This window comes from Triticum urartu, chromosome 2A (assembly GCF_056163025.1).
Source record: "Triticum urartu cultivar PI428250 chromosome 2A, HENAU_Tu73, whole genome shotgun sequence".
In the NCBI taxonomy this organism is placed as follows: Eukaryota; Viridiplantae; Streptophyta; class Magnoliopsida; order Poales; family Poaceae; genus Triticum; species Triticum urartu.
In genome coordinates this window covers 712,003,897-712,016,060 of record NC_141874.1, presented here as the reverse complement: position 1 = coordinate 712,016,060, position 12,164 = coordinate 712,003,897, and the positions used below count along the sequence as shown (strand labels likewise).

General features: G+C 46.7%; 1 protein-coding gene across 1 annotated transcript; it reads right to left on the bottom strand.

Annotated features, from left to right (window-relative positions):
- Positions 1-5,861: 5,861 nt before the first annotated feature.
- On the bottom strand, positions 5,862-11,676 carry LOC125539960 (P-loop containing nucleoside triphosphate hydrolases superfamily protein). The gene is made up of 12 exons (XM_048703514.2): positions 11,220-11,676; positions 10,759-10,844; positions 10,630-10,639; positions 9,947-10,009; positions 9,711-9,824; positions 9,234-9,295; positions 8,556-8,610; positions 8,108-8,309; positions 7,681-7,787; positions 6,974-7,029; positions 6,422-6,514; positions 5,862-6,263 (listed from the first exon to the last, which is right to left on the bottom strand). The coding sequence occupies exons 1-12, from the start codon at positions 11,593-11,595 to the stop codon at positions 6,156-6,158; spliced, it is 1,332 nt and encodes a 443-aa protein (XP_048559471.1). The 5' UTR covers positions 11,596-11,676; the 3' UTR covers positions 5,862-6,155.
- Positions 11,677-12,164: the final 488 nt, after the last annotated feature.

The following is a 12,164-nucleotide window of genomic DNA, read 5'->3' as shown; positions in this document are numbered from 1 at the left end:
CAGCGGTATTCCTCCTTTGCTGAAAAAACCGTTCATGGCTTGCTAGTTTCTCTGTAATGCGCCTGAACAACTCGGTGCTCATCCTAAACCGGCGCCGGAAGTATGACTCGGGGTACAACGGATTATCCACAAAATAGCGCCTCACCAATCTGTTGTCGGCATCGATTATATCCTTCCAAATTTTCCAGCGCGCAAAAAAAACTAAATTTTCAAGCGCGACGCTTGGCTATTGGAGATGCTCTTATAAGCTAGAAAAACAATACCCCCTCCGTCTCAAAATTTCAACTTTAGTACACTCTCAAAATAAATGTTATATTAAAGTTGAGATATTTATTTTAAGACGAGAAAGTAACAATGGCGATACATGAGATCGAACCAAACGATTGAGTGAACATCACGACGATCAATCTACTCTTGCACAACCTAAGCAAGTCGACAAAAGGAACTCGTATACTAATAGATTGTTCGCGCTTGCATAATACCTTGATCGATATGTGTGTATTTTACCCTGTAAATGAACAGCAGAAAATTGGCGTGCGATCATGCCTGGCAACCTGAACGAAAGGAGCAAGTGAAAAGAAGCACCAGATCACATCCTATGTTTCGACCACACAAATAGTTTACTGTATAGTGCACGGATGGCAGCCGATGACACTTAAAGCAGTTGGTAATCCATCAAAAGCACTTTACTAAATAAAGCGCCTGAAGAAGGTTGATGACCTCACTGCTCCAATCTGATCTGTGGGAGTGGCACCCCTTTTCGACCCCCGTCGTTGGAGAGAGGGAGGGGGCGGTTCACGGAATATCTTTGCGGACGCTTTTGTGCATGTCAACTATCGGTCTCACCACTGTCACCGTCGATATCAAAATTGCCACCGCACAACCAACTTCTTAGAGCATCTCCAGCCGTTGCCTCCAGAAGGCGCTAAAAAATCGCCTCCTGAGGCGCACCGACGCAAAACGCGCGTTGGGGCGTGATGCCATTCAGTCACGGCGCCCACAGAATTTTTTTGAACGGCACAAACACGACGAGTTCATGCATATTTCGGCGACTTCAAACCAAATTCAATCAAACACGGCACAAACACGCTCGCTCATACATATTTAAAGTATTTTACAAAAAGAAAAAATACACTACTAGGCCCGCCCCGCCGTCTCGCTCGTCTCGCCACTCCTCGCTGGCCGCCGCCCTTGCAGTTCTACATGCCGAGGAGGCTGTAGAACCGCGTGTAGTCGTCGTCGTCGTCGTCATGGCCGCCGTCCCTGCTGCAACCCTTCCCCGGTTGGCGCGGCGGGTTGGACGGTCCGGCGGCGTCCTCATCGTCATCGCTATCGAGGATCACGACGCCGTGCTCGTCCTCGCGCCCACGCTTGCGGGCGGCGATCTCCTCCAGGCCCGGGTCTGCCGGGTCATCTCAGTCCGGAGGTAGTCGTCGCGCGCCCACCGCAGGGCGTCCGCGTTGGAGAAGCCGCGCCGGGCTATCTCCTCGTACTCCGGGGGGAGACTGGGCTCCGGTTTGGGCGCGACGAGGACGAGGCGCCCGGAAGCGGGGGTGAAGTCGGCGATGCGGATACCGGAGCTGCGGGTGCGCCGGCTGACAGGCGTGTCCTGGGGCTCCGGCTTGACGGGCGTGTCCTGGGGCTCCGACTTGACGGGGCAGAGGCAGGGAGAGCCGGTCGACCGACCGGACAAGGAGGAGGACGCTCCGGGGTCCATGCGCCTCGGCGTCCACGAGATCTCACAGCGGCGAGAGAAGGACGGGGGGAGGGGTACTCCAGCCTCGGCGTGTAGGCGCCCTCGATGTACTCGAGGACGGCCTCCAGCATGCGACCGGGCACGCCCCACCATCGGCGCCGCCCCTCGGAGTTGAGCCTGCCGGAGGGCACGACGCCGTTGGTGGCCTCGAGCTGCTCGGCGTGACGGCGACGGAAGTACGGCTCCCAAAGCGGGCTGTCGGGGACGTAGCGCGGCCCCTCCCTCGCCGCCCGCGGCAGAGAGGCGCGGATACGCGCGATCTCCGCACGACGCGCCGCCCCGGTGGGCGGTGGTGGCACCGGGACCCCGCCGGCGCTGATTCTCCATGCCCCGGGCACACACATGTCCGGCGGAACCGGATACTCGGCCTCGAAGAGGAGCCGAGTTTCGTCCTCGTGAAGGTGGCGGCGGCCGAAGCCGTTCGCCGCCGCGCCGTCGCCTGGGAATCGTTCCGCCATTTTTTTGAACTGGGACGGCGAGGGGAAAGGGAGAAAGGGGAGAGAGGGCGCGTCGGCGGTGGAGACTCTGTGCGTGCCGCCGGCGCGCTGGGGTCGGCTTATATAGGCGGAGACGGCGCGAGCACGCGTGGCCGCCTCGTCTACGAGTGGCATGCGCGGGGACGCGCGTCGTCACGCCTTCACTGCGCCGCCCGTGAGGCATCAATGACGGAGGCTGACCGTCGCGGCAGCGCGCGGCAGCTTTGGCATTGATTTGCCGCGGGAAACGAGGCGATGAGGATGACGAAGCGGCGAGAAGCGAGACGAGTCGCTGGCAAGGAGGGCTCGCGGCTCTTTCGTGCCAAAAACAATTCGCCCAACGCCCCGAGCGCCCCCAGCGTGCCGGGTTTGGATTGGGTCCACCGACGTCAATTTCGGTTCGAGTCGGCGAAAATTGGGCTTTTTCTAGACTAGCCCAACATTAGCTTTTTCTTCGATGCGCCGATCACCATCCTCAAATTATCTCAAGCTAATTACACTTAATTTAAAGGTTCTTTGAAGATTAGCTTATGAAGAATAGTGCACCTTGTTAATATGAATAGTCTATTATTTCTATCATGACTTCTCATGGAATTTGAAGAACAAAAAAAATTATGCACAAAAACCATATTACTACTAAGCACGGAGTTGACGAGGATATATGTGAACCAACTCTATCCCAATATTTCATTCTCACATAATTAAATTCATCTGTAATATGTTTCAAAAGGCCCTCATGTTTTCAATATCATATACTCTCCGTTCCAAAATAAGTGACTCAACTTTATACTAAGACTTACAAAGTTAGTGCAATTTTGAGTCACTTAGGCCAACTCCACCGCACGACTCCATTCTGTCTGCGCGCGTCCGTTTGGGGTAAAACGAACGAACCAGACGGCCCAGTGCGCGGGCGCAAACGGACTTTTGTCCGTTTACTGTCCGCTTTCGACCCATCCCCGGCCCAAGTTTGCGCTGCTTTTCGGGTGAAACGGATAGCACGCGGACGGGCAGGCCGTCTGCACGTGTCCTCCCCTGGTCCACCCATCGGTGGCACATGGACGCCTTTTTCTATCCGCCCCTCCCTTCCTCCGGCCGCACCTCCTCCACTCTTCTCCACTCTTCCCCTCGCCGCCGCTGCCGCTGCCATTGCAGTTGTGTAGCTCGGACGCGCGCTCGCCCAGCTCCTTCCCCTCGCCCCCCCCCCCCCTCCCGAGCTACCCAACCACGGCCACCTGATTTGCGCACCCGCCGGGCGGATTTGAGGCGGATCCCGTCGGTCTTGAGCTCGCCCGGCTGTGGGAGGCCGTGCCGCGCCATGGACTGGCCGCGCACCGAGCCGGAAGGCCCTGCCAGGGCCGCAAGGCCACATGCAGGCAGTGGCTCCCCCTCTAGCCGCTCGGATCTACACCGTCAGTGGTCCATCAACAGATACACGAATGACGGTCGGCCGGGCTCAGTGCTAGCCCAAAAGCTCGTCGGCGCATCGTTGTCACTCATTAAGTACGACCACTGTTCAAAGAAGGTCGTGCGCCGGTCACCATCCTCAAATTATCTCAGGCCAATTACACTTAATCTAAAGGTTCTTGAAAGATTAGCTTACGAAGAATAGTGCACCTTGTTAATATGAATAGTCTATTATTTCTATCAAGCTATGATGTCACATCTCACATGACTTCTCGTGGAATTTGAAGAACAAAAAAAGTTATGCACAAAAAACATAATACTACTAAGCACGGAGTTGACGAGGATATATGTGAACCAACTCTATCCCAGTATTTCATTCCCACATAATTAAATTCATCTGTAATATGTTTCAAAAGGCCCTCATGTTTTCAATATCATATACTCCCTCTGTCTCAAAGTAAGTGACTCAACTTTATACTAAGTTTAGTACTTACAAAGTTAGTGCAATTTTGAGTCACTTAGGCCAACTCCACCGTGCGACCCCATTATGTCTGCGCGTGTCCGTTTGGAGTAAAACGGACGAACCAGACGGCCCAGTGCGCGGGCGCAAACGGACTTTTGTCCGTTTACTGTCCGCTTTCGACCCATCCCCGACCCAAGTTTGCGCTGCTTTTCGGGTGAAACGGACAGCACGCGGACGGGCGGGCCGTCTGCACGTGTCCTCCCCTGGTCCACCCATCGGTGGCACATGGACGCCTTTTTCTATCCGCCCCTCCCTCCCTCCGGCCGCACCCCCTCCACTCTTCTCCACTCTTCCTCTCGCCGCCGCTGCCATTGCAGCTGTGTAGCTCGGACGCGCGCTCGCCCAGCTCCTTCCCCTCGGCGTCCCCGAGCTACCCAACCACGGCCACCTGATTTGCGCACCCGCCGGGCGGATTTGAGGCGGATCCCATCGGTCTTGAGCTCGCCCGGCTATGGGAGGCCGTGCCGCGCCATGGACTGGCCGCGCACCGAGCCGGAAGGCCCTGCCAGGGCCGCAAAGGCCACATGCAGGCAGTGGCTCCCCCTCTAGCCGCTCGGATCTACACCGTCAGTGGTCCGTCGACAGATACACGAATGACGGTCGGCCGGGCTCAGTGCTAGCCCAAAAGCTCGTCGGCGCATCATTGTCACTCATTAAGTGCGACCACTGTCCAAAGAAGGTCGTGCGCCGCGTATCTACAACGTCGGAACATTTTGGATGGGTGTTCATCAAGTGCTTAAACGATGGAGTATGTGCTCTTTTTAGCTTCGGTTTGTGCTCTTAGATTTGATTAATTGTGCTAACTTCAAATTTTATTATGTAGCATGGATGCAAGTTTTGGTATTGGGAAGAAGAGTACATCGATATATTGATAGAGCGCAATTTAGTAGATGTTCATGCTCTTTTAGCTAGCATAGAGGCTAGAGATGAGACTAGTGCACTTGTTGCTAGATCAGAGACTAGACACGAGACTAGATGCGAGGAAGCAACTTCTACTTCTTTAGACTCGAAGAAAAAAGAAGCACACAAGATCGAGCCTCCTCCGCAGATAAATAAACAATGAATGCATCGAGAAGGCACTAATCCAACTTACAGGAGTAGTTATGGAAGTTGGATATCTTCTAAAATGTATTCTTGTGGTTTTTGTTTTGTTTGATCTTACTTTTCTAGTCAAAATTTGATAATGTATTCTTATGTACCAAAATGGATGATAAAAAAATATTAAGGGCTTGCAAAGAAAAAAGTACGCGGTCAGGATACGTCCGCGCGTTAGGCGCACGGCCACCACATCCCAGAAACGGCCTGGACACGACCCCATTACTTTATCTAAACGGACAGAATCCGGACAAAACGAACGTCTGTTTGGAGTCATGGCGGTGGAGTTAGCCTTATTTTGGGACGCAGGGATTAAAATTTTGGTCAAAAGCCTAGAGGCATTTATGATTGTTCTTTGGACGCTTGCTCTGAATACGTGGGGCTCGTTTTCTGCGTCAGCCCGCACGAGCCTACCAACTCAACTGGATGACTTTGGGTTGCCTCAAAAAAAAAAAACTGGATGGCTTTGGGCAGTGACGCAAGCAATGACGTCGGTGATATCCCTTCTTTCATCAGTCGTACTCGCATATCTGAACTCTGAAGCACTGCATAGACTTCGGCACAGTTCAACCAACAGCAGCAAAGGGAAAGAAAAAAAAAACTGAGATGACATTTGCAACTGTATTATATTTTCATATGCTTTTTTACAATATGTTACTCCCTCCTTTTCAAAATAAGTGTCGTGGTTTTAGCAGCAAAGCGAAACAAATAGAAGAAACTGAGGTGACATTTACTAACGGAGGGAGTATATAGTTGCACATGCAGCTCATCCGCAGAGAGACACGGGCAAAATGTGGGAGGGCCAGCATAATTTACAGAAAATTGAAAGTAACAAGAATACTTGGCTTGGGCTGATGTAGGCTACTAGAGTAGCTTTTTGTACTGTCTTCTGCGCTTCGAACTAGTCATCTAAGTTCTTCATATATTCTTTCGACAAGTTCGAATTCATTACGAATGCTTGCTCTTCTACCAGAGAGTTCCCTGACTGAATCAATGCATCCAGTGTTGGCTGATGAAAACATAAATCGCATCAGGGTGTTAGACAGAGATTGGTTTCTTAACGGAGGAATGAACAGCCAATCCAACCACGGTGATATTGAAAGAACTGACACGAGAATGGCACAAAAAAATCCTGTTGGTGCATTGCTTGAAATGAAATGTAAATACCTTCGGAGGGACAAATGTTGGAAGCTTCTCTCTGTTCTTCCGCTTGAGAAGCTTTTCACCTAGTTGCTCATAACCACCAATGTCATTTACCCACTGCAACACAATGGGGAAAATGAAAAATATTATTTAGCCATTTCTAGAGAACAGTTTCAAAGCATGATACATCATTTAATTAGGTAGTTTCTGAAGAATATTTTCAGAAGATACACCAAAGGCACATTTGGAGATGCCATCTCGAAATACTCCCTCTGTCCCATAATATAAGAGCGTTTTTGACACTACACAAAACGCTCTTATATTATGAGACGGAGGGAGTACTTGAGTTGTTGCATACCCAACATGACTCTCGTCTACTTCAATGAAAAACAAGTATGTGCATCAACTCTAATAAATGGGAGCATGTTCTGCAGCCTGAAACTTTATAAAGACAACCCTTTTGCACACAGACAACAGGAGGTGGAAACATTTTCTAAAATCGACTATAAGAATATTACAATGGATCTCTTCATATTATGAGAACTCATAACAGATGCCATAAATCAAATTAAGTACCTGCAAGATAGCCTGGTCATATGTCCTGGATCTCAAAGCTCCATAAAAGTCGAGAGCTGCAACAAGTTTAAGTCGTACTTGAATAAGTTTTTCAAATGTAGAAGCGAAAATATGTACGAACTTCCCACAGAAAGAAAGAATAATGAAGCTAGGTAAAACGCAATTTCAACCAATAACTACACAACTCACACAGCATAACAGAACTTAAAAAGGAGAAGGGGGTATTTTTTCACACAATAATAGTTCCGCTATAATCTAAAGACTAGTGGATCATCATAACAAAACCTAATTGCTCGCTGTACAGATTCTAGACTGACTACCAGGGCCACTCTGCAACCTATTTTTTGTGATATAAGCGAATTACATGATTCATAAGTACCAAAATCTTTCTCCTTCCCTTGTATGCTCACATCCCATGGCTATGACAACATACGAAAATAATCATTTTTCCCAAAGACGTCCAATTTTTTAAAACAACAAAAAATATTGCTACGGTTATTAATGCATTAAAGAACCGAAGACTGATCATTCTTATGTCTATGTGAAAAAAAAATTCGTTTATCAAGCCCTAACTTATATGTTAGCAAACAACAAGGCAAATATTTGAAGCACAAAATAACATGGGTGACCTTAGCACTGCATATTCCACTACCAGATAAGCCTCATATGCTGCAAACTAGAAGTTACAGTTTTGGTGAAACGAGTACCTTGATTTGGAAATGTATCTACAATGCTTGAAACTTCTTCAAAAGATAACCCATCCTTTGTATACATACGGTGAACAATGTTAATTATATCTTCACGGGTGGGCTGCCTGTTAAGCATAAATGGTCACACATCAAGTACCAAGGTTCAAAATATCCCTAGTTGGTGTATGGAAGTAGCATGAAACTACATATAATTAACAGAAAAGACTGAAAGAATATCAAATCGGTGGTAATCTTCAAACCAAGACAATCTCTGAAATAGAGAGTTGAATAAAGAAACAATTTACTTTTTGTAGTGTTAAGTAATGCCAAGAAGAACATAGCCTACGTGGACGATAGTACACAAAGTTATAACGAAAATGAAATAGCGCAGTTCAAAATTTTCAGTTTGTCAACAAGATTGCTTCAGACGCAGGGACAAACATACCAGTAGAACTTTTCCATCCTCCCATCACGAATCAAAGGAGCATATAGTGTTGAAAAATCATTTCCAGTTGCTATTATTGGAATTCTATGTGTTATATCAGATTCTCTCCATTTCTGCCCGATACTAACCCTGTTAGGATTATCTGCCAAGTTCATCAATGTTCCAACCACGATTTGATTATTGACCGTCATTTGTGTGTGTCCTGGCAACAACAGTAACATATAGTAAGTAAGGTTTTTCCTACTATAAATGTTGATATGTTTGAAAGATAAACTCTAATATTAATCAATCACGTACAAATAAGGGTTTTTTTGCAAAAAAAAAACTTTGCACACAAAGAATAAATCAAGTATCATAGCTCCTGATCAAAAATCATAATCATAAAAATAGACATCCAGATTCGGCATAATCAACAATCCCATCAAAGTATGCTCAATAAATGGCTTACCAAATCTTCCAAGACCAGCATCTAGGTCATTGATCATCAAACAGCTCATTTTCCCCTATACCATCAAAAACTTGTGAAACATGATCTTGTAAGGAAAAAAATATCACAGGAATCATTGGCAACATTAGCGTAATAATTCAGTAGTGGTACAGAAGAGTAAATCACTACGGAGCACGTGAGATTCTCAGCAGAAGTAAGCCTCAAGCCATGGAAACATTTTTATCATCGCAAGATATAAACACATTGAAGTAGACGATGGAACACTTTATTATTAAGATTATAAAAGAGTAACAAGTACCATCTTTGGTAGTTCAGGGCCTTTTCACTATCACAACAATCTTGGGCTAGCAGTTTTTATCTAAATAGTTTTTATTATTTCAATACGGGGAATCACTGGGTAGCTCAATAGTAGGACACATGATGGTGCTACCAAGCAACCCAGGACTGAATCCCACCTTCCTCATAAGAATATATTGGGGGTGCTAGTGCCCCTGGGCCTCTTCTTTTTTCTAGTTTGGACTAAACGTCAACATATGTAAATGATTAACTACTGTATGTTGATGCATAAGTTTACAAATTATTAAAAATACTATTCTCTTGCATGCTCACTAGTCACTTCTCAGAAAACTGAATCTGAAAGCAGGTTATGAAATTGAGTAGCTGAATACACCTTCTTACTTGGTTTTGAACTACTTGAGAGGCCGTTCTGTATCGATCACGTATAAGCCTTCCAGGTTCTCCTGCAATACGAGCAGAAAAAAAATCTGAGCAACTAACCATCCCCTATCATAACTGCAAAAGAGCAAGCAATTCCTATTTTGTCTATGGACTAGATCTGGCAGAACATAGTAGCGACTTGACTTTGGAGCAGACTTTAGGAACTGATAATTCCTTTCATAACTAATATAAGCAGATCTTTCATTGAGCAAGGTAAAACTTAACCAATCTGAACAGACATGCTAGTTTTTTTTTCTGAAAATAAGCAAGAAACTCGATTGCAAATTCGTCCCAGGCTGGCTTTCAGCACTAGAAAAGTGCCCCAAGCACTAAGGTGGGTCGCAGTTTTTAATCTGAACACTAGCAATCTGGGAAACATAAACATATGTCAGAGTAAATAAAGCATACAAGCATAAAATAGTTCCGCTGTTTCTTGACCTGCTCTCTCAGATTCGAGTTCTCCAGCAGACATAATAACAGGCTCAACACCCATTGCTTTAAATATAAGTTCAGTCTGGAATGTTTTCCCTTGCCCCTTGCCACCCCAGACACCTGCATGGCACAATATTGCTCAAGATCATTAAATGGTAAAGCATGACACTGAATCACACTACACGTTTATTTTTTCATATTACACCCACGCACACAGAAACAAAAGAAGTAGAGTATTCTACCAAGTATAAGCGGAATCTTGATATTAAGATTATTTGCAAGGAAGTTCTTTACAATGTGGACCGCTGCAAACAATAAACACTCCTTTAGAACATGTGCCTGGAGAAAAGGATAAAAAAGAAGTGTTAAGCACATGTCGGCCACTTCTGAAGTTGTACGAAATACTGTCGCTCGACTCTTGAAATATCATGCAGAAGTCAAAAATGGATGTTTCATTGTTTTGGGACTTCTAAACATTTAGCTCTCAGGAGCCTAGATATTAAGTAGGATGAGGTTAGCAGAGTCACTACTACTGTGCATGTACGATTTGGTGATATTTCATCCGCTGTGCACATTGTATGCCATTATTTTACAGTTCAACTAAAACGCATCAGCCTAGTGAGTTGATTACTGTATGTTGATCATTCATAGATACCAATAAAGGTACATTCGGTTATTGCCACACCCTTGCATAAGAGCATACTGAAAAGGCTGTGTAAAGTTGGTAACCTCTCTCCCCCGAAAAAGAAGTTAGTAACCAGACCATTGACAGCTTTGAACTGTTGAGTTTTACGTCTACTATAAGGATACTCCAATACACAATGTATATGTAGATTCAGATTCAAATGAAATGCATTCTGTGAAATGTTGAGGTTGTAATACCTGATTATAAGAATGCTGACTTCCTTGTACATTAAATGCTTACCAACTTTATCCTGTAATACAACGAATCTGCAGTGTCAAATCTCCGCCAATCAGATACTGACATAACAGCACAGACGAAGATGAATTAAGCAAACCAGAGCAGCTGTATATGAATTAAAAACAAACTCACGAGGAAGGCAGGCGCGATGTAGTAATCTCCCTGCAGATACTCAAATTTCCTCGTCGCCTTCTGGCGGTAATCGAACACGATATCGGCTGCAGCCACATTCCACGAGGAATTTGCCAGAACATAGAATTAGAAAATCTGGCTCTTCAGTTAAAAAAAGAACTGAAATTATCAGGCTCTTCAATTCCAGTCGTTATTTTGCTGACTGCTGAACTACACAGAAATGTACTGTTCTGAATTATGACAAGTGAGCAGATCACAGAGAGCCTATCTAAACGGATGCATAACTACTACTCCCTCCGTTCCGAATTACTTGTCGCAGGTATGGATGTATCTAGATATATTTTAGTTTTAGATACATCCATTTCTGCAACGAGTAATTTGTTGGAACGGAGGGAGTACGTGGTACATTTTCTCAAATGGCTTGACTGGATGGTGGAGCAATGGGGCACTGGGGAGCATACAGTCTCTTCCGAGGAATTTGCCGACGAAGAGGTCGTCGACGATGCCGCTGCGGGCGCCGACGGCGATGTTCATGTTGTCGGCCTCCTTCCCGAGGCGGTAGAGGTAGTCGTCGCCCTGACCATCCGTGGCCTCCCACGAGGACTGCTTCGAAAGCCTCCTCCCGCGCCCCTCCTCCCCATCCTCCGCCTCCTCCTCGCCGCCGGCGGTGGGCTGGGGAGAAGCAGAGGAGGAGGAGCAGAGAACGGACGGGAAGGCGGGGCAGATGCGTCCTCGGTTGGGGGTTCTGAGGTTGAAGCAGCCGGGGCTGGGGCGAGCGGGGAGGAGGATGTGGTGGCGGTGGCAGTGCGAAGCGGCGGCGAGGGAGGTGGCGGCCATGGCGGGGAACGCTGCGCCGCGTGTGTGATCGGGGGCTGTTTGCGGGTGGCCCCGTACGGCGAGGGCCGCTGGGGCCTTATCGGCAACGGTCGCTCAGGAATACGTCAGTAAATACCCAAAAACCATGTAATCTATCTATATCTATATCTATACCAACTAATGAATATGTCCGTGCGTTGCTATGGAAGAATAAATACGACTCAAAACCCCTTCATAGATGCACGTTATCTATTTTAACATAGCGCCTTATCCATGTTATTGTTTATTCTCTTTCGTGCCTTCATCAACCATGATCGTGGTGTCCATCTGATCGCCTTGCGTCCGAATATGGCCAATTCCAAGCTGACGATCTCCGCCACTGCCTACACCCTAAACCCACTCACACTTTTCTTTTGCAAATAAAACCCACTTACACTTGCGACTGAACCACACCACCACAAGTGAATTTCTAATTGTTTTAAAACTAATCTCGGTGAGTTGGACGTGACGTCCGCCTGCTACAATTCACAAAATAAATTAAAATGCATGAACGATTTCTAAAAATTACACAACATTTTTCAAAAGGCAAA